The following is a 23354-nucleotide window of genomic DNA, read 5'->3' as shown; positions in this document are numbered from 1 at the left end:
AGATTAACCTTCATGACATACAGGCGATTCTTTCTTTCTGCTTGGATCAAGATTCCCCGTGCAGCTCTAGGTTGTTCACGGTCGAACACCTGCATCACGCCCTTGTCGATTTCCACCCGACAACCTGCCTCCTCCAGCTGACCAAGACTAATAATGTTGCATCGAAGAGATGGGATGTAATATACCTCTGTGAGTACGCGGTGCTCCCTGTTTCTGCCTGCCATCGTAACTGCTCCGACGCGATAGATTTCCACAGTGGATCCATCACCAAACCTCACAGCGCCACGAATTGTTTCATCCAGGTCTGCCAATGAGGACCGACAGCCTGTCATGTGATTTGTGGCACCGGTATCAAGTACCCACGCTCCTTCATCATATTTTGCTGGGAATATGCGTTCCTGATTTAGGAACAGACCAGGCGCACCCGAGACCGACGAACGCTCGATATTGCACACGCTCGCCACCAGAAGTGCTGGCCCCCGCTCTTGTTCACCTGCGACATGGTGAGCTGCATCTTCTGGATCTTCCTTCCCAGGCTTCTTGTTTAAGCATTCTCGGGCCCAGTGTCCATAGACGCCGCACTTCTTACATCTCCCATTGCGTCTTGGCTGACAATTGCTGGAGTCCCTCTTGTCGCGGTCGTTTTTACCGCTGCCACGGCCTCCGTTTTTATCTTTCTTCACATAATAAGCGCCTTTCTTTCCGCCTGATGAGGATGAATCAGCGTTCATCATACGACTCCGATTCTTTGCCATCCACTCCTCCTCCGAAAGCAACAGAGATGGTTTTGACTTCTCGGTGGACTCCGGCGCAGGCTCGAACCTGTCTTCAGCCGCACGGAGACGTCCTACCAGCTCCTCGACAGTAAGCGTCTTCAGGTCACAAAACATCTCAATCGTCACCGCGACTTGGTTATAGCGCGCTGGCACGACTCGGAGAAATTTCTTGATGACCCTTGTATCTGTCACGCTGTCCTCACCAAGACCTTTCAGATCGGTTGCTAACTTGCCGATCCTGACAGCAAAATCTTCTATGGATTCTCCCGGCTTGAACGAGATCGACTCGAACTCCGCCAAGAGCTTCTGGGCATTAACCTCCTTGACTCTTTCTGCACCCATGCGCATCGACTTGATTGCTCCCCATGCTTCGTGTGCTGACTTCTTGTTCAACATCATCGAATGCATCTCAGGAGGCACGCCACGGATCATGGCCCCGAGCGCGAGCCGATCTCGACGCCGCTCGACTTTGTCAGACTCGATCGCATCCCACAGGTACATCGCCTCAAGGTTGCAGCGAACATGAGCTGACCACTCCTGATAGTTCGTGCGGGAAAGCATTGGCCAGACGAGACTGCCAGCCGCCTGGTTCCACGCACGCTCCATCGTGTCCTTGTCAGACTTCTCGCTTGTGCTGTCCGACATGTCGACGATCCTGGAAGTTTCTCCTTCTTCTTCACGTACGGTAGATCCGTTCTACCTGGCTCTCTTGCTGTCCACGCCTCTTCACGCCTCCGGCACCGGCCACCAAGGCTCCGATACCACGTGTTAGAACACAACGCCCGACGATGATTGCAAACGCTGGCACGACGAGAGCGCGGTCACCACGGGGTGATCCCGGCGAAATTAGACACAAGATGCAAAATAAGCGAGGAAGAAGATGAGATATTATGCTGCCCAGCAACCGCAGCTTGTTCGACCTTTATTACTTGGTATATATAGGCTTGCCAAGATCGCACAGCCCTCCCCCGTCACTACACGCCAGAACGCCGCCCCGTTTACTCGGTGCGCGCTACGTGCGCTGTCGTCTCATGACGGGAGACTACATCGACTCCAACCAGGCTACGATGAAATCAAGCACGCCTATGATCTCATCTCCCTAAGCAACTATTACAGACTCCAATACCAGAACGAATTACAATTATAGGCATCTAATTAGCTAACAGGAGTAGTGTGACGGACCGTGTGCCTAGCTGTACCTGTGCCCGTGCTACGGACTATGGTGACCCTTCTTCTTCTGCAGCTTTCAACTTGGCAGAGTTCAAACAACTGAGGCAGGTTAGATATGGATAAGAGAAGCCAAATTAAAAAGGAGATCAAGACCTGTCAATGTATATGTCTTCATAATTTTTTTTCGAATGGCAGCCAAAAACTTTTACCAGATTTTTATTATACGAGGAAAAAGGAAACAAATACATTTACAAACAACTAAAACCGGCCATCTTCACAATTTATAAAGTTTCTGGTTAACCTAATTTGCTGGCATGGAGCTACTAATTAAATGGACATGTCACTGTTGGATTGTAAGGAGGTCTATGAGTTCACCATAACGAACGAAAACAATACTTCAGATCTGTAACATCCGTTAGCAGAAGATCAGAGAAGGCAGAGGTAGTTGTAGCATGCAGGGTCAACTATTGCTAATTATATTTCAAGGGAGTTCAGAGATGGGGTTCGGAGAGAATATGTAGGGGGTAATGGGATATGGGTTAAAAGCTCGTTCAGTTAGCATAATTCAGGCCCAGGAAATATTCTAGGTCTACTTTCTTATACAAACTAAGAGAATGCTCCGCGCGTTGCTGCGAGAATTACCGGTAAAATTATACTATCATAATAATGTTAGTGGATGATTTTTAGTATTCTAGCAGTAGCATGAACAACTAAATATATGTTAAAAAATGATGTGGTTTGCTAATATGAATAACATAGATGTTGGATAAATGAAATGTGTTAGTTTGATTTATTAGTGGATAATAATGTGAACACTTTGCATGGCAGGGTAATGTATTAGTGGGATGATTTAGTGGATGTTGATGTGGACGCTTTGCATGGCAAGAGAATTAGTTAGTGTAATGCTCTAGTGGATGATGATGTGGATGCTTTGCATGTCAAGAGAATTAGCTAGTGGGGTTTATCTATATAAGAGATATAGATTAGCGCTAACGATACTGGTGGATTTTCTCCGGGGAGCCATTCCGTAATATTCGAATGGGCCTTAATAAGTTAGATGAAATCCTCACCTCAACGCCTTGCTTGTATATATTTGCCAAAAAAGCCACGTGCACACACACTGCCCTAAGGAGGCCAACACTACATCCAGAATTTGCACGGGTGCTACAACAGTCTCTTGGTTCGTTGGGCTATGAATCGTCTTAAAGCCTATTTGGGGCGCGTCTAGGGGTGATCACGCCCAAGACTTTATAACTACCCACTGCCGCTCTTAGGGTTTGGGTCTTATTGCGTTCTTGTTTTTCCTCGTCAAATAGATATTGTTCGGTACACTTATGTCGTCAAGATCGACTACTGTGAACTAGGGCCCTGCTCTTGATCTTACTCTCTTATGTTAACTGGTCCTTTCGAATGAAGACTTGAGCCTCATATCATATAATTCAATTATCTTTTGCAATTTCAGATTGCGTTTATCTGTTCTTGCTCGTATTCTGAATTCTCTAGTAGGAAAGCCTTCTCGGCAAGGTCAATCGCGTTGTGTGTGGATGATAACTAACAGAGTAGTAATTCAACAGTTGTGGGATCTGAATCAGACTTGGTTTGAAGCCTAGATCATAAACTTCAAGTTCTCTACCAATCAAAATTATCATACCCATCAGATGATTGGGTTGCGTCTACATCAGTGGGGTTGGACAACTCTACCCATTGGTTGACCGCCGGATCCACCGACTTGGTGTGGCATCTAATGAGATTCACACCTAGAGTCGGTAAGAAGGTACCCGAATAGTTTGTGGCAGTTTGGAGCCATGTGACAGTCGGCCTACCTGGTCGTTTGACTCGTCATTGAACACCTCTAGCCTTTGACTTCCACATATGCATTGCTCCTCAATCGTCGGTAACTTGTATGGTGCATGAATTGCATCATTAGAACACCATTTCTTATGTCAAGTCAGCACTTAGATCCATGTACTTTCCTTGTGAGCCCTTTGATAATCCCAAGTGTGTTTATTTGTGGAATCCATGGCCTAGAACACACTTGGGGGGTGTTCCTTGCATGTGGGAGTTTGGTGGACCGAAATGGAGTATATCCATAGTGGGTCAATCACGGGGGTCACCACCCCATTTGGGGGGGGGTCCAAATAAGCCTAATTTCAGTAGGTGATCTCTACATACATATAGTCACCAAAACTTGTGGAGTTGGTGAAAGGTCCTTGTTTGGTTTTGGTAATTGAGTGACAAATTAGGTGGATTAATAGTGTTTATGTGAGATACACAGGAGATTAGTCCACAGGTAAATATATGATGATGCAGGAGTTCATTGCATATAAGACATGCCATGGAGTCATTTGACCAAGGTGGAGAAGATCAAGATGAGGCTTGGCTCGATGGACCAGTTGCAAGTGTGAAGGGAAAGTCAAAGGCTTTGAAGTGAGGGACCGTTTGTGACGGTAAAGCTTGAGCAAGACTTGACGTCGATGGACCGATGCGACAGTGTGAGATCAAAATCAATGAACCAATACGGTCATGTATGAAGTGGATCATATCATTTGGTGATTGGTTGGTGCATGTGTTGCATCAACCTCGGATGAGATGAAATGGAATGCACAAGGGAAAGGTATATTTGTACGACATTTCATTTCACCAATCATAGGTGTGTAGAGAAGTTGAGGACTAGATTTAGGGATAGATGGCCATAGTATCAAGAGGGGCAAACTTGTTTGCATATCGGTCATCTAGTGCCACTTGAGCGATCTAACATTGTATATTGTTAGGATTGAGTGGTGTGGTAAGTTGAGAGGCTAACTTCTTTGGAAAAATATTTGTGAAAATGCTAACACACATTCACATGGTGGTATACACTTGGTGGTGTTAGCACATTTACGAAGGAGGTGAAGTTTGAGAGGTAAAGAGGGGTTTGGAATCCTCTCTCCCTCCAGGCGAGCTTGCAAGGCGGGATTTAGCATTTTTGTAGAAATAAAATGCTTATTTTTCATTGCCTTAGAGGTAAGTTTTGCAGAAGTCACGGAAGTGTTCCTCACTTAGAAACACTCACCGAACACTGGCTGTGGAGGCATCAGATGCTAGCTTAGCGTTTGGTGCGTGCTGGCTAAGTGGCACAGAACTGTGCGGTGCATCGGCACGTCCAAGGGTTTTGCGTTAGACGCTGGCCGAGCATTGTTGAGCGTCCCGTGCAGAGTGACGTCAATGACTTTTGTGAGTGAGAAGTTTGGCTATGTGTGCATCGAACGCTGGCCTTGTCCGATGGCATCCCATCAGACGTGTCTGATGGCATGAAACCAAGTTTGGGACCTCACTGAGTAGCGTCCAGTGTGACCATGTTAGAAGCACCTGCGAGTTAGCTGTGTTGACGACAATGGTTAAGTTCAAACGGCTAGTGACACGTAATTTCTTTGTGAGCATCGGACGCTAAGGGGCACGTCCGATGTCTTGGCGTCGAAGTGTCCAACACCCACATTTTCTGAGCATTAAGGGCTCTAACGATTCCTTTTGGCTTAGGGCTTTAAATAGAAGTGGTGGCTGGCCTTGGATGATGCTTTTCACCCTTAGAACTTTGTTTCCATGCTTAGGGAGTGCTAGAAAAGCCTCTAACTCACTCGTGCTTGCAAGATTGCGAATCAATAGCGAGTGAGCGATTCTAGTGTGATTGTATTGAGAGATTATATCGAGTAGCATTAGGTGTTCGTGTTGCAAGCTGATGGTGTTTATTACTCTTGGAGGTTCCCATCTCCTAGATGGTTTGGTGGCTTGTGGCTCCATTGAAGCATGCAAGAAGATTGTGTGGTTCTCTGGAGAAGGATTTGTGAGGGGTACAGTGCTCACCCCGTTGGGATCGTGAAGAGCAACTCTAGTAGAGCGAGATGCGAAGGGCGACAAGTAGTTCGGCCGGGTGAAGTGCTAGAGCTTGTGGTAAGCACTCTATGTGGGAGAGTGTGACTTATGGATCACCACTAGCAAGAGGACTGACAACAACCTTGAAGCTTGTCTCAACGAGGACTTAGCTTGGTGGCAACCAAGTGAACCTCGGTAAAAAATCACTGTGTGAACATTGTCTACTCTTCTTGGTGGTTTGCATTCACCATACACAACTTGTACTTACTTTCTATATATAGTGCTTGTGGAGTTGCTTTTGTATTGAGTTTAGCTTATGTAGCTTGCTAGTTATCTTCTTGCTTGTGTAGCTAGAAGTAGCTCCCGTTGCGTGACTAATTTGGTTTGTGTAACCATGTTAGTCACATTGCTTAGTTTCTTAGTTTGTGTAGCTAAGTAATTTGCACTCTCTAATTTGACATTGGTTGCCTTGTTATTGAGCATTGCTGGTGAGCTTAGAAGCTCTATGTTTTTTATTACTGGTTGTGTAGGAGCTCCCCGGTGTGCAAAGTACTAGTGACATATGTTTGTGTGACCTTGCTTCTAGAATTGGTTAGGAGCTCTTGCTAAGCCAGCATCTTGTTTGCTTGTTTAGGATCTTTTACAAGGTGCTAGATAACTTAGATAGAGGAATGTAGTCTTGGTTAAACCAATAGTTTTAATTTCACATTTGTTTCGGTAAGCAGGTGTAATTAGTTTTTTAGAAAGGACTATTTATTCTCTCTCTAGTCTGACATCTCGACACTTCAGTTGGTCAGTAATGAATCCTATGACTATGGTTTGTGGCTCATTTGTTGTAATATTATGCAGGAGATGATGATCAAATATTTCGAGGTTAATGACCATCAATAGGCTGCTCTTAGCATGCTAAAAACCTGCAATGCAATGGTCGACGTGGAGCTTCTAGGCTTCGAAGTCTGCCTTCAATGTTCTCATCTCGGCCATGGACTCCTTCAAACTCGGTGAGGCTCTTTGTTGTTATCGCTCAACATGCTGAGGATCTGCTTGGACTAAGTCTTAGCTGTTATGATAAAGTTTTGCCCGATGAGACGTAGATCGGTAGATGTGATGCTAGGATTGGGGACTTTCATACCAAGATCGAACATATGTATAGCGACGAAGTGTATTGAATTGAATAGTTTCGCAGGCCAGCCACATACATTTCCTCTTTGCTTGCAACGAGCTTGGTCAATTCAAAGTATTGTCTAACACTACTAGTATATTGCTCGTGCTAACGCTACGGTGATATTTTGTAATACAAATCGAACAACCAAACTATAATTTGGTGTAGAAAAAAAAATTCAAATTCAATTTAGCAATTTGGTACAAAACATCCTAGTTTTCAATGCCATCACTAATCACAAACCATATGCATATCTCAAATTAATGTATAGAATACAAACATCATTCAAATAATTCCTCAATGTGATAGAAAATGGAATGGACATATCTGGTACAAAGGTTACCTGCTATTATTCTTAGCCTCCTTAGATTCAAGACACGAATCACAAAACAAAGCAAATTTCCTACTATGGAGTGTGCTGAATGAACCTGAGTGAAATATTATATATATCAACATATGAGGAATTAATAAGAAAGCTGATCAGGGTAGGGATGAGTGGAGGAATAACAAATTTTGCAGGCTTTGCATCTGATTGTTCTCTTCTGAGGTGTTGGGCCTACTGCCTTCCATATTGCAGACTGCAACATGTCTAGCATAGCATTTGTATGAAGAGAAATAGATCACTTCCCATTGCATGAAGAGTAGCAGACTACAACATGAGGAGAAAACTCACTTTTCGACCATTGCATGAAGAGCATGAGCACAATATACCGATGCGTTTGATAACTTTGTGGAGTATCGTTCGCTAAAATCAAAAGAGAAATATATCCCTGCGCAAAATTGCAGAGGTACCGAAAAGACAATACAAGTGCATTGTAGGCTCAATTGGCCTCCCGAAAATGAAGAGAATGGGAAGAACTAAAAGGGCATGCCATTCTATATCTTGCAAATTAATAAATTAGTTAAAAAACCCAACTCCATGGCAGTTCAAAGAGATCTTCTTTAGATACACTAATATAATCTCCATGTTTATCCTACAGAAGAAACATTGCAAACAACTACTGCAATAATCTTTTGTTAGTACGTTTCAAATTTAGAGAACGGATTTGAATTAGAGAAAGAGATAAATCAAAAGGATTAGTCCAATGATTGGTTCATATGGGCGATATGATGTACCTGGTGGCCGCATGGAGTGAGTAGCACAAATAACACGTACATGCCCGCCAGTGGCGGAGCCACCGCCCGGGCACCCAGGCAGCCGGCCGGGCTTGTCGGCAATTTTTAAAAGAAAATTTATTTTGTATCAAAGAAGAATGCTACAGTTTACTAGTTAAATACATTTTGCATAATGAAGATTGCCCAGACTCTTGAAGGCTTCTGGCTCCGCTACTGATGCCCGCACACGCACCATGCACGCACATATTTGGATGGTCAGCGTGCCCATGTAAGGCGGAGCGCGACGGGGGGTGGGGGGGGGGGGTGGGTGGGTGGTCGGTGCCGAGCGTGGCGACGACGCTGGTGCGTGCGACCTACACTACTACAGAAATGAACTTCCGTGACGTTGCTACTATTCACTCCGTGGCGGGCGTTTTTTTTTGCCCGCTGCGCTAAATCTCATGATTTACCGTGACGGGCACTTTTAATTAACCGCGACGGACACTTTTGCCCGCTGCGGTAAATCGATTTACCGCAGCGGGCAACCTATCATGCCCGTCACAGTAAATTTCGAAGCCCAAATAACCCACCAGTGGCCCGATAGCAAGGGTCATATAAATACTCCATCCCCCTGCGAGAGCAGATCTGACCGCCAACCCTCTACCCCAAATTTGCAATCCCCTTCCTCCCTCGCTTCCCAAATGGCTCATTCCAACAGCGCGGCCGCCACTGCCCTTGCGCCAGCGCGGAAGGTGGCGCTGATCACGAGCATCACGGGGCTGCTCCTATCCAAGAGGTACGAGGTGCTGGACCACATCCGCCGCTCCTCCAACTTCAACACGCAGCGACTGGACCACATCTACCACGACCTGCACGCGGTGTCGTCGTCGCCGCGGTCCCCGATGCGGCTCCACTACGCTGACCTCTCCGACTCCTCGTCCCTCCGCTGCGCGCTCGACGCCATTGGCCCCGACGAGGTCTACAACCTCGCCGCGCAGTCGCACGTCGCCATCTCCTTCGAGGTCCCCGACTACACCGCCGACGTCACCGCCACGAGGGCGCTCCACCTGCTCGAGGTCGTCCGCCTCTCGTGCAAGTCCATCCGCTACTACCATGCGACTCCTCGGAGATGTTCAGCTCCACGCCGCCACCGCAGAGCGAGGACACACCCTTCCACCCGCGCTCCCCCTACGCCGCTGCCAAGGTCGTCGTGCACTGGTACACCGTCAACTACCGGCGGCGCTAGGGTTTCCTGGATGGGCTCGTCGGGCCTCTGGATGGGCTCGGCGGGCCTGTCCAGGTTTTTTTTGTTTTTTTAAATCATTAACCGTGACGGGCAACATAAGGTGCCCGCTGCGGTTAATGAGATTAACCGCAGCGGACACCTTATGTTGCCCGCTGCGGTAATTCCATTTTCCGCAGCGGGCATAGGCGCCCGCCACGGTGAGTCCACGATTAACCGTGACCTTCCATTCGTGGCGGACGCCAATGTCCGCTGCGGTAAACGTAAAGTGCCCGTCATGGTTAACAGTTATGTAGTAGTGCTAGTGGCAAAACCCATGTCCATGGCGCAAGGTTTTAAATAGCGGGCTAAGGTGTTTAGCGGTTTATGTCTAAAACAGCTAATAGCGGAGCTAAATCGGGCTATAGCGGGATATAGCGGCTAAATTGTACATGAACACAAATAGCGGTACTCTGCCTCAAAAGGCTATAGCGGGCTATAGCGGCAGCAATAGCGGGAGATTTAAAACTATGCCATGGCGTCCATCTCGTCACGGACCAGACGGCTGGTCTCCACCTCCTCGCATGCCAGGGCCGCTTGTGGATCTCTCTCTGCAGCAGGCGCAGCCGCGCCGCCAGCCCCACCATCTCCTTCTTCCACGACGCCCATGTCGTAGCAGTCGTGCTGGTGCCTCCTAGCATCGCCCTGCAGCGGCTTCCTATCTGCGTTCGCGTCCGCGGTGCCCTTGCCGCCGTCGTGGTGCATCGCACTCTCCATGGCGCCCAGGATCACGTCCTCCTCCATGCCAGGGCGTCGGGGTGGCTGCTGGCGGGATCTGCAGAGCTGAGGAGCCCGGTGGAATGGGGCGGAGTCGAGGAGTCGCGCGGCTGGGGTTCCGTGCGTGAGGATGAGGAGGTTGACACACTTAATCTTGACTGTTCGATTTGAGTGAGTAAAGAGAGAGAAGGCTTAGAAGTAAATCTGTACCGGGTATGATTTTTTTGGTACACTTTTCTTGGTGGATGGATCAGAGCCTTCTCAGTGGGGGATGTTTTTTGATGGCTTTAGCAAAGAAATACTTGGTGAATTAATAGGAATATATAGATAGATATACTCATTCTCAATGCAGCGAGTGATATAAGCCAATGATGCACCATAAAGCAAAGATGGACCACATATAGGGAGGCCTTACAAGGGCTAAACCCAGTTGGGCGGGGCCTCTTCATAATCATCCTCCACCTCTTCTTTTCCTCCATATCGGATAATGAAAACTATTCTAATGAGCTAGTATCAACGAAACAATCTGAGTAGTGTTGATGGTGACACCATCTATTTTATTGTTGATACTGGTCCATTAAAACAGGTTCATTAGGTGTGAGATGACATACGTATTTCAACAGTAGGATTTAAATGAACCGATTAATGGCACGCAGTATCTACAAAAAGGTATACTCCCTCCATGTTGGTAAAAGAAGTTTTGGACAACAAACACAGTCTTCATCAAAGCATAACTTTAAATTTTTATAAAAATATTTATTGAAAAGTGATATATGTAGATTTTTATGAAAGTATTTTTCAAGACAAATCTTTTTCAGGTGGCTTTTACATTTTTAAACTGAATAACTTACCAAAATGACTTATTTTACCAACCTGGAGGAAATATATATAAAGCACTAGACAAACAACGAAATGTAGCCTTATAATGAACCAAATGAGCAGTCATTATATAGCTTTACAAATGACATGGACCACACAGATAATTAGAACCAATCAGATGCACATTTTACTCTCTTCCCTTGCAGCAAACTGCAATGGAACTGCAAATACATCCTTGAATGAAAAGTACATACATGAATAAAAAGGGTAAGATGAAATACACCACGACTACTTTGACATTGACGACAGGTGCACGACGCATGCATGCAGACACGTTCCATTCCATGACGACGTACACAGACCAAGGCGACGATCGACGACCATATGCTCAGCTTCGTTCCATCGAGAAAAAAACAAGTTTTAACCGCTGCCGCCGAGCACACTCTTGAGCTTCTTGACCTGCGCGTCGTCCAAGAAGGTGACCTTCTCCACGACGGCGGACGGGAGGTTGTTGGCAAAGAGGGCAAAGTCGGTGATCTGGAGGCCGGGGTTGGAGCTGCTGAAGGCGACGAGGCCGACGGCGGGGCCGGTGCCGGCGTTGTACTGGTAGTGGAGCAGTCCCTGCGGGAACACCATGACGTCGCCGGCGTACAGCGTCTTGGTGTAGACGGTGTTGGAGCCGGAGCTGATGAAGCCGGCGGCGACGGTGCCCTGGGTCACGAAGAGGAGCTCGGAGCCCGCCGGGTGGGTGTGCAGCGGCACCACGCCGCCCACCTCGATGTCGAGCCTCGCCGCGGAGATGCCGAGCCCGTTGACGCCCGGGAACTGGCCGACGAACGCCGGCGTCACGGCCGCCTTGATCAGCGGGTTGATCTTGCCCTGCCCGGCCAGGCCGTGGTAGTAGAAGTCGTTGGCGGTGACGCTGGACTTGCACGGGTACCCCGCCGGCGTGTCGCTGCAGGTCAGGTCGGCCACGCAGAAGTCCTGCGTCAGCGCCAGGGAGGCCAAGGGTAGGAGGAGGAAGGAGAGGAGCGTGAGCACGGCGGGGAGCAACACCACCGTCCTGATGGCCATGGCAACGCCCATTATTTTATTACTACACACCAGCTAGCTAGCTCGAGATATATAGCTTTATTATATTACCTGATGAGTATAGTGTGTGTTGCATTCTAGGCTTGAAGCTAGGGCCTCTTTATATAGGAAAGAAGCTAGGGCGTAGTGTATCATCAGTGTATGTGTAGCTGACTAGTTGTACATGTGTAGAGAAGAAAAAATGACAGCAGGGTACGTTAATTAACAGCTGTTAATGTGAGTGAAGATTTTTGGATTAGGATGAGAGGCATGAGGCTAGCAGTGTTCGTGAGGTTGCATGGGCATGGCGCTATTTGGGAGTATTTGGACGAAAGGAGCGAGTAGACAAGCGTTGCCAGCTGTGCATGCATGCATGGTCCAGGGATGAACAAATTAATGGGACCAGCTTTGATGAACAAAAGGCCTCGTCTTGCTCTGCATATTGTTAGATTGATCGGGATGGGCGATGGATAGGACAAGCGATACACTTTTTTTTTTACAAAGATAACGACATCGGCCTCTATTTCGGGAAGGGGTTGATGTTACCAACCCGAACGTGAAAATAGATGATATTTTTAGAGGCGATTGGTGTAATCGATTTTTAGGAGAGGTCTGTCTATTAAATCATTTTAAAATTTAAGGTATCTCTTTATCCAACCACAGCTAGAAAAAATTATATGCGCCTCTGAAAATTGTATTTTAATTAAGTAGTGTATCATGATTCCTGGATCCTAATATAACATCCATTGTCACATGGCTTTTCATTGGTGAACACATCCCCCCACCCCCATGCCCAAATTTAAGTTTTTGATCATTTGACACTAGCGCGCTTGTATTTTCTAGATTAATTCTCAAATTTAATGGGGCTATTTTTGAATGGTAGGTGACGTGTGGGTTAACAAAGAATCAAGCCTAATTGCTTGGTTTTTATCGGTGAACCAACCCTCCGTCCCCCAGTTCATCCCTGACGCCACTGTTCAACCCCACATCGGTGACCCGTCAATGGCGAACTGGGCCTGCGATCCTCGCCCCTTCATCCCGGAGGGTTTCACCCTGGAGGACCGTTCCCACCGTCCACATCTGCACCAGGAGGTTTTCGTTACGGGATGCTACACCCTCTGTAACGAAGACCTGGCGATTGTGAAGCTCAACCCACCGGTGGACAAGAGAGACTTCAAGCACCTGGCTGAAGGTCTGCGCACCTTCTTCCATGAAGTGCACCAAGCCCGGACCACAGAGATTCTTCCCTGCGCTATCGGAGATGCCTGTGTAAGATTCCTGAGTCCTCTTGACAGAGAAAGATTTCTTGGTCCTATCTTTCAATTTGGCAACTATGCAATGTCTCTAGTCAAGCATGATGCTACAGAAAATGCTAGATCCTTTCAGCTAGATCGTGAAGCTTGGGTACTGCTAGTGGCCTACCCAGAAGATCTCAAAAACTCAGCCATGTAAGGCAGTCTCGGGTTTTGGAATTATGGTAGACTGGCATGAGATGGAAAATGTTGCTAGAGTGATTGTCAAAGTTTATCTGAATGATGATGCCAAAATACCAGACTCCATCAAAGTTAATGCTGGAGTTCCTCAGACAGGAAGATCCTGGACCGTACCATGTTATGTGCTTAAGCATCAGGGTGTGCAGGAGCTGATGGATGAAGATGCATATGTATCTCTAGGACCCCTAGACCCCATCCCACCACAGGCTCCTAGATGGATGGGACCAGCTGCACCTGCTGGGTCAGCCAACATCCAGGTGGGATCCAACAGCGGAGGGAACAAAAATGTAGAACATGATGATCGTGGTCGTTGGCAACAGAGAGCTGCACCACTTGTCAGCGACCCAGACAAAACCATCACATAGAGCCATGATCTGAAGGAACACAGCATACCCAACCCGGAGAAGAAAACCAAGGATACCCCCATGCTGAGGGAGTACCTGGATCATCAATCAATCACAGAGGTGTTAGACAAACACCCCGACTGAAATCTGTCATAGTGGGACCTGCTGCCGAAAAGGAGCCTCTGATCAGAGAGATCCCCTCCCTCCTGAAAGTAAAGGTATCCTTTATCATCTACTCATCACCCTCATCTACTCCTTTTCGATCCATTGAGATCCTATAAATTGACTACAGTACTCCAATTCCTGACTATTTCAATGACTCTCATCTCCTAATCCATTTGGCCTTTGCTCTTTACCCCCAGTTTGGTGACCAGGCCCTGAAGAAGATCGCTCTTGACTATCTGGACAGTGAGGAAGAAGAGAGCGAAGAGAGAAATCCTGATGTTGATATGACAATTGATGATGTTGAGGAGATGATTGCTGCTGACATAGAGGGGGGTGAAGAATCTGAAAAGGAGTTGGAGATCTTAGAAGAGGTGCCTGCTGTTTTTAAGACACCCAAGAAGAAGAAGACAGTGAAGGTGAAAGAACAACTTGATGATAGCTTCCTAAGGCGCAGTAACAGGCTCTCAATCAAAGCAGATGGTTACAAAGATGCCAGAAGTGCCAAGAAAGCCAAGGAGCCTGCCCAGGCTGATGCCAGACCGTCCAAGAAGAAGAACAAAAAGGCTGAGAAGTCCAAGACAACTGCTAAAACTGAGGATGAACCCGTGCCTCTTACCATGATCCCACCAGGCTTTACCCCTGCCCCAAGACATCCTCCAAGGAATTGGGGAGGGGTTCCTACAGATTCAGCCTGAGAGTGTCTCAGCTGCCCTCCTGAAGCATGATGACATCGATGAATAAGTCGTATATCAAGCTTTTTGGACCAGGATGGGTCCTGGTAGTAGAGTCACGCTTTACTTCAGTTCTAGTTGATGATCACCCCCAGTCTGCGTACTGGTTGAATAACTTAGATACATTCTGCTGTAATCGGTGTGTTGACACCATCTTTTGCCTGTACTCTGTGATCTTTATCAATTTGGTCTGTTTCTGCTACTTATTCGGGTTACAATTTGCCATCTTGTTATCCATATGTGCTGTGTTTAATGCTTCGACCCCTTTCTCTCTTTTGGCTCTAGGGACGCAAAATTTATCCCCTACAAGATTATTTTATCATGAATAACAACAGACACATCAAAATCTTGTTTTGGAACATAAGAGGCATCAACTCCCATAAAAAATGGGACGCAATCAGGGACAAGACTATTGAAAGTGCTTGCCAAGTTTTATGTTTGCAGGAAACAAAAAGAGAAAACTTTGACCCCTACTATCTCAAGAAATTTTGTCCTAAAAATCTGGACAGTTTTGCTTTTGCTCCATCTATAGGATCCTCTCGAGGGCTCCTCACGGTCTGGAACAGTAGACTCTTTGATGGTAGAGTTGTTCAGAACAATTCATACTCTGTCACAGTTAACCTTCTAGGGAGATTCGACAATAAAAGCATCCATGTGACTAACATCTATGGACCCTCTCAGTCTGCACAGAAACTACCCTTCATCACTTGGCTGATGAACCTGGATACAGATAACTATCAGACTTGGGTTTTAGGAGGGGATTTCAACCTCATCAGAAACCCTGAAAACAGAAACAAACCTGGAGGGGACCTAGGAGAGATGAACCTCTTCAATGAGATGATCTCAGATTTAGATCTTGTGGAAATTCCCTTTAGTGGAAGAAATTACACCTAGAGCAACATGCAATCTGACCCCCTTTTGGTAAAACTTGATTGGGTCTTCACATGCAGTAATTGGACTTTATCCTTCCCAGCAACCTTTGTCCAACCACTATCCAGACCCACCTCGGATCATATCCCTTTTGTTCTACATATTGGTAGTGGGATCCCCAAAGCAAAGACCTTCAGATTTGAAAACTACTGGACTCAGCACCCAGGCTTCCTATAGACAGTTGAACTCAATTGGAACAATTCCCCAGTTTTTGGCAATGCTGCCAGAAATCTCTCCTCCAAACTCAAACAGGTCAGAGCTAGTCTAAGAAACTGGAGCAAAAAACTTTCCAACCTGAATAAGCTCATATATAACTCCAAATGGGTTCTCCTTTTGCTTGATGGACTAGAGGTGCAGAGAATGTTGTCAAGAATGGAGAAAAACTTTAGAAATCTTGTGAAAGCACATCTCTCAAACCTTCTTGAATCCAAGAGAATCTACTGGAGGCAGCGCAACAAAACTAAATGGGTCAATTTGGGGGATGAGAACGCTAGTTTCTTCCACAGTATAGCCACGATATCACGTAAAATGAACTTTATTGTATCATTGTGCAATCATAATGACAACCAAATTTCTGATCATGAACAGAAAGCAAATCTTCTCTGGACATCCTTCAAAGAAAGACTTGGTCACAGTGAGTTCACCAACATCTCCTTTGATCTAGGATCCCTTCTTTAGAGACACAACCTGGAAGACATTGACAGCAACTTCACCCAAGAGGAAATTGACTCTATTATTAGATGCCTCCCAAACAATCATGCCCCAGGACCAGATGGTTTCAATGGTTTATTCATCAAAAAATGCTAGAATATTATAAAGGTAGACTTTACCAGACTTTTGATGGACTTCTGCAGTGATAATGTAGATATTAGCAGCATCAACTCCTCAGTGATTGCCCTGATCCCCAAAAACGAAAATCGAGAAAAGGTTGACGACTTTAGACCAATATCTCTGTTCAATTACAGCCTCAAATGCATAACCAAAATACTCTCCATCAGGCTACAGAGAGTGATTCTTGAGCTAGTGCACCAGAACCAATATAGCTTCATCAAGGGTAGAACTATCCAAGACTGCCTTGCATGGGCCTTCCAGTTTTTGCACCTCTGTCATCACTCCAAAAAGGAAATAGTCATTTTAAAACTGGATTTTGAAAAGGCCTTTGACAAACTAGAGCACCAAGTCATCATCCAGGTCATGAAACATAGGGGTTTTCCTGACAAATGGATCAAATGGATTGAAAACATTCTAGGATCAGGCACTTCCTCCATCCTCCTGAATGGTATACCTGGTAAGGTCTTTACATGCAAAAGGGGTGTGAGACAAGGTGACCCACTATCCCCCCTTCTCTTTGTCCTGGCTTCTGACCTGCTACAAAGTATTATCAACAAAGCATGGTTAATGGGAGTCCTGACCCACCCCATCTTAGATAATTTTGGAGCAGACTTCCCCATCCTTCAATATGCTGATGACACCTTGCTAGTCCTACCCGACAATGCCAGAACACTCTTCAACTTGAAAGGTCTCCTTAGGACCTTCTATGACTCTTGTGGCCTACATGTAAATTTCAGCAAATCATTCCTAGTACCTATAAACATGACAAATGAAAGAGCCCAACATCTGGCCCGGACCTTTGGTTACCATGTAGGCACCATGCCTCACATATCTGGGGCTCCCTTTAGGCACTACAAAACCTACTGTAGAGGACTTCACCCCTCTCCTTAGTAGAATTGAAAGAAGACTATCAGGGTTCAGCAGATTGCTATCTTATGATGGAAGGCTAATCCTAGTTAATTCTGTCCTCACTGCTCTCCCCACCTTCTATATGTGCAGTCTCAAGCTTCCTCCACAGGTTGTCAAGCAGATAGATAAATACAGAAAGCACTGCCTTTGGAGCAAGGGTGACATCAATAGAAAAGGCTCCTGCTTAGTGGCCTAGGAGATAACTTGCAAGGCCAGAAACAAGGGAGGATTGAGCATTATAGACATTGAAAAACAGAATGATGCCTTGTTGATGAAGCATTTAAATAAGTTCTACAATCATGCAGAACTCCCCTGGGTGAAATTGACATGGTCCAAGTTATATTGCAGCAATCAATCTCCCCCACAAGCAAGAAGCCTAGTTAGATCTTTCTGGTGGAAAGAAGTCTTAAAACTATTTGGAGAATAGAGCAAACTCACAGAATGCACACCCAATCGAGGAAACAGTGTCCTTTTCTGGTCGGGCAATTGGTGCCCAACAGCCCTGAAAGACAAATATCCTCAACTCTTCTCCTTTAGCAGGAAACCCAAATGCTCCATCAGATTCTTCCTTGATCATGAAATGGAAGTGAACTTTAGACTGCCGCTATCAACTCAAGCTGCTAGACAATTAAGTGACCTTCTGAACTTCGAATTAAGTAGAGATTGGGATGAAAATGTGATTGATATTTGGAAACTCCCTAGCAACAACAGATATTTCAGCAGCAAGAAAGTTTACAAAGCCCTTACTCAGAATGTGGAAGAAGCTTCTCCACTCTTCTCTTGGCTTTGGTCCTCCAGCAACCTTGGCAAACATAAGTTTTTCTTCTGGTTACTTCTTAGAGACAGACTGAGCACAAGAAACCTGTTAAGAAGGAAAAACATGCACCTGGACGGATATAGATGTGTGCTCTGCTCCACAGGCTCTAAGGAGACTAGCTTACACCTCTTCTTTGGATGTACTTTCAGTCAGGCTTGCTGGAATTCCATATCAATTAATTGGAACCTGAATCTACCACCCCTGGACATGGTATTAGAAGCTAAAAGACAGTTTGGAAATGCCATCTTCCAGGAAATAGTCATTACTGGTTGTTGGGTTACTTGGACTTTGAGAAATTCCATCATTTTTTATAATAGATCTTGTAGCCTGTCACTCTGGAGAAGCAGATTCAAGGATGAGTTGGACCTGTTGTGCATCAAGGCCAACAAAAAGAGAAGAATCCCATTAACAGTCTGGAGAGATAGTTTCCTCTAAGCCTTTTTTTCCTCTTTTGGGCCTATGAGCCATGTAATTTATTTTTGCTTTGCTCTTTTTCTTCTTGTACAGAACATTCCTTTATTCAATTGAAATACAAAAAAATAGGTAGGGGATTTCCCTACTGATCCCCTTCAAAAAAACATGTGGAAGCACAAGAGGTTGTTGTGGGAGAAGATGCACTATGATGGAGGGGTGGCTCATCACGGACGCACACTAGCATGACTTGTGTGGTCAGGAGGTTGAAGCAAAGACATAGGGCATGTTTATATCTCATTCTCATGTGGATTCTAGATAGTGAATTTAGAATATGGATTCTAGATAAAAAAGAGAAATGTTTGGATGTCATTTTTTTAGTGGTTATTGTCTTTTGCAAAGTGAAAATCTCTAAATATAATAGGTTTATAATATATAGTCCTAAATATTTGAAGTTGCTTAGAGTCTTGAATATGTGTTTTATGTTCTTAGATTTTAAAATTCAAAATTCAAAATTATCAAACAATCTTGATGTTCACATGGTTAATAATAAAGTTGTAGCGGCCAACAAAGTCTACAAGTTTGTTGATGTTGAGTTTTTATTTGGAGTCTCAACTATTTGTTTTAAATTCACATATTTTGATACCAAATCTTTCAAGTTTTGAAGCAACATTGGACTGAGATACATCCACATGTACCAAAATTATAGTGCTGAACAAGATGTAAAACTTTCAAACTTCTTTCATTTGAGTTCATTTACTAGCAAAAATATTTAATACAAGATTACAAAATGTGTGTGTCTGTGTGTGTGTGTGTGTGTGTATATATATACACGGTAGCGCTATTCTACACCCTAGGTGTAGAATATTATTCTACACCGCAAGTTAAAACTGAGCAGAAAAAAATGCTAAGCACTACTGAACAACGTTCAATATCATTCATGACCATGTATACTTGCATACTTGATATACATACTATCCTAGATGATTTAGTATGATCATATACTACGTCTACATATACTTCGTTGGACCATATATATCGTAAATCTAGAGATACACACATGGGAGTAACTACTCCTAGGGAGTAGCATGTAATAAGGTCTTGGTGACCTCCCAATGGAGACATTGGTGGTCTCCTAGGCGTCAACCCTCTGTTCTTCACGTGGAGCAACGACGACTTGATATGTAGGGGACAAGGAGAGTCCCGGAGAAATTATATAGTGGACATGGTGTTTACCTAACCGAAAGAGTCAGGTGGCCGTGGTGGTGAGACTTGATGACTCACGAGCCACAACACTTGCTTTTGGTTGGCAACGGTCTTAGTGATTTTAACATAATGTGACCAGAAGAGACTTAGTGATCAAGAGAGGCATGCCATGGATTGTGTTTTTAGCAACTTATCTACATATAGTCAGATAATCGAATTGCCTCATTTGGTTAGTGAAAGGATCTGGCAAGTGACCTAGAGGGGGGGGAATAGGCCTTTTTCTGAAATTTAACAACCTTCAAAACAGTCAGAACGCGGAGCCTCCGAGCCTTAGTGTGGAGGTTCTGAGGTCACGGAGGTTCCGGGGTTATGCATGGAGCCTCCGGGGATCAGAGTACACAGATAAACTACAGCAGAATATAATGAATGAAAAACAGAACAATTCTAAATACCAGTCTTCCTGTTGAATGTGTTGAGCTATTTGAACAGCTAGATTCACCTAAATGATATGGACAAAGTAGATCGGATGCAAAACCTAAGGAACAAACAAATCACAAGTAAAGGCTGCACCAAACTCAATCACAAGACACACAAGTAATTTTTCCATGGTTTGGTTCGCCACAAAGGCTATGGAGTCTCCTACAACTCGCTTCTCATCTCCAACCTATCACCAAGGCAATAAGTTGGAGGGTTGCACTAAATCATAAAGGGTAATACAAACTTCTCGGTGCTCAACCACAACGGATTGGGAGCTCTCGGTCGACCGCTAGCCGTCTAGGAGCCAAGATCCAAGAGTAACGAACACACAAAGCGACTAGGGATTCACCAAGTGCACGGGAACAGAGAAGGATGATCTTCTTGAGGTTTCTCACACTCTCTAGAGTCAAATCCCTCAAGTAATCACAACGATTTGAGCAAGGGAGTTGAAGCACTGAGCTTGGGAAGAGAGAGAGCTTCTGTCGTAAGTCTGAGTGAATGAGGAACAGATAACCGTTGGGGGCTGCTGACAATTCTTAACGCAATTACTAAAAATAGACTCTTAAACCTATCCTTAGCAACGGCGTCAAAATTACTTAACATCACTTAAGCTAGGTTGTCATCCCTAACATGATGTAGAAGTGCTGGTATTAAATCTATATGCTTTTCTAGAAATAAATAAATAAATAAATAAATCCGCAAGCGCAGAGATAATACCATTGTAGCATTTTAACCAGGAGTATTCTAGATATCGCTATTGATATTTTTACCACTGGGAAGGGACTTGCAATGGATAATGAGCTATGAGCACGGCATGTAATCATGGAGACCTTAACCATGTCTTTATCTATCTCTCATGCAGGGTAAGTGTCATATGAGATAAATATATGAATATGAATAATAAGTGACAAATGATAAGTAAGAATTCATAGCCATATGATAAATATGATAATCATCTCAGTTAGATTACTCTAAGTCTATAGCACTAGCATGGTATTAGGACAATCTACAAGAATAAATCCTAAACTATACTGTCAAAGCATTGATTAGTGTAAGTACACCTAGCATTATCACTAGAAAATGTTATATCTATGTATAGTGATATTAGCGAGAAATATTATGAACATAGCAATCACTTCCCTATAATAATAGTGCTCTACAAACCTTATAATCAGGAGAAGGAATACAAAGGACTCAACAGGACTGTCACTCTCGCGATCTACCTCAAGCTCCGTACTATAAGGGGTAATCGCAGATAAATACGGTCTAGGCACCTCACCTACACAATATCTATCACTTACCCATCGCCCTAATGAGTAAGCGCTATACGATCCTATGCATAAATATAATTCTAATTTAACTATGATAATCATATAATCAAAGTAAACTGATAACAATATAATTGAGAACATAAGCAAATAGAATAAAGTCAATTATGATATAATCAAATAGATCAAAGCCATATTTATAGTAGCAAAAATTAATATAAATATAACAAAGAGAATAAGAGTTTACCAAGAACTGAAGATATAGATTCAGACCTCAAGATTGACTTGACTCCTTCTAAATCTATTCCTATGTAGCTATGCTAAAGAACTATAGAGATCTAATTGAGATGGTTGCTAAGAACCCTATAGAGACAGATCCATTCGAGGGACCCCTCTCTGTCTAATTCTTCTCTTGATCTTCTCAGAGAATTCTTCTTGATTCTCTCTAGGGGGGTTAGGGTCTTATTTATAGCCTCCTAGAAAGCACCATAGCCATTGGATCAAACCGACTTAAATGTACGCTTAAGATTACTTCTCAAAGGCTGTGGAGGCAGGATCCACGAGGTTCACCCTGATTGGTGGATCTCTCCGGGCGGCCGCCCCTGCCCTATGGTAGGCGAGCTCCATCTTTCAGGTGGTGTCTTCCCAAGTCTTCTGGAGTATTTCTGAGTTGATGTTTCACGTAATCTCTCTATGTAAATCAGACATGTAGACCTCCCTTTGTTCTTATTCTGATAACCCCCTGTAAAAATAGACAATCACCAAAACTTGTGGAATTCTGTTAGTGATAACCCCTATAGCTAGATAGTATTCTGATTTAAGTCCTTTCTCATGCTATGTTGATGGTTGAAAAGAGTACTTATCTACCGTCAACAGGGGCGAAGGGGATAATATAAGTACCATCCACGTCACCCACACAACGATTGGGTCAGACAGACCCCGGAGCCTCCGACCAGATCCCGGAGGTTCCGCGCTGGCCAGAGCAGAAAGGAATTCAGCATAGCTGGCTATTTATGGCTGGAATAATCTGAGATAAGTAAGGTAAAATAAGCACTTGGTTTCCTCCCAAACCACTATTAGTGTCCTCCTTGATAGTACGGCTTGTCCTATGACTCAATTTCAAAAGGCAAAAGAAATAACTTGCTCTTGAAGCTGTTGCAAACCATCCATTCGAATTTGGGGGTCTCCTCCTTTGTCAGTTTTGCACCCATGACTGATGTTATGCTGTCATACACTTGTCAAAGTCATTAGTTCTTTAATTATGTTATCAACATCACCAAAACCCACTTAGAGCTTGATTACACTTACAGTTAGTAACACTAAACCCTCATGAAAATGGCCTCCATTTGTAGTGATGTTTTACCATATGTCCACAGCCATGGTTACGGAACAAAAGGATCAAATTTTCTACATATATAGGTGGTCTGTGATATGAACTGGATTAAAAAAAAAACTTTCTTCATTTCAAATTATAAGTTATTTTGACTTTTTTTGTTACACATACAATTTGCTACGTACGTAGACTAACATATATATGTCTTGACACACAACAAATTGGATGATCAAAAGTGACTTATAATTTGAAACGGGTCAGAGACCAACTTGTATAGTTAGGCTATATCTACGAATCGTCCATATCCATGTCCCACTGTGGCACGGTGTGTTGCATGGCCGGCACGGATCGACGGGAATATCCGGCGGTCCTCTTGCCGTGTGTGTGTGTGTGCCGGCATCGATCGTGGCGTGTGTGTCAACGTCTGGTCCAGGGTGCCGTGCCTCCGGTCCGGTCCCGCCGCTCACTGTCCACACGCGTAGCTAGCTAGTGGCACCG

General features: G+C 44.7%; 2 protein-coding genes across 2 annotated transcripts; one reads left to right on the top strand and one right to left on the bottom strand.

Moving 5' to 3' along the window:
- LOC8080932 (GDP-mannose 4,6 dehydratase 2) lies at window positions 8754–9638 on the top strand. The gene is made up of 2 exons (XM_021448045.1): window positions 8754–9270; window positions 9475–9638. The coding sequence occupies exons 1-2, from the start codon at window positions 8754–8756 to the stop codon at window positions 9636–9638; spliced, it is 681 nt and encodes a 226-aa protein (XP_021303720.1).
- On the bottom strand, window positions 10967–12096 carry LOC8071226 (germin-like protein 8-14). Its single transcript, XM_002439305.2, has one exon. It carries the CDS (start codon window positions 11954–11956, stop codon window positions 11291–11293), a length of 666 nt encoding a protein of 221 aa, XP_002439350.1. The 5' UTR covers window positions 11957–12096; the 3' UTR covers window positions 10967–11290.

The sequence above is a fragment of the Sorghum bicolor genome, chromosome 9, assembly GCF_000003195.3.
Source record: "Sorghum bicolor cultivar BTx623 chromosome 9, Sorghum_bicolor_NCBIv3, whole genome shotgun sequence".
NCBI classification, from domain to species: domain Eukaryota; kingdom Viridiplantae; phylum Streptophyta; class Magnoliopsida; order Poales; family Poaceae; genus Sorghum; species Sorghum bicolor.
This window is presented reverse-complemented; position numbering and strand designations above follow the sequence as displayed.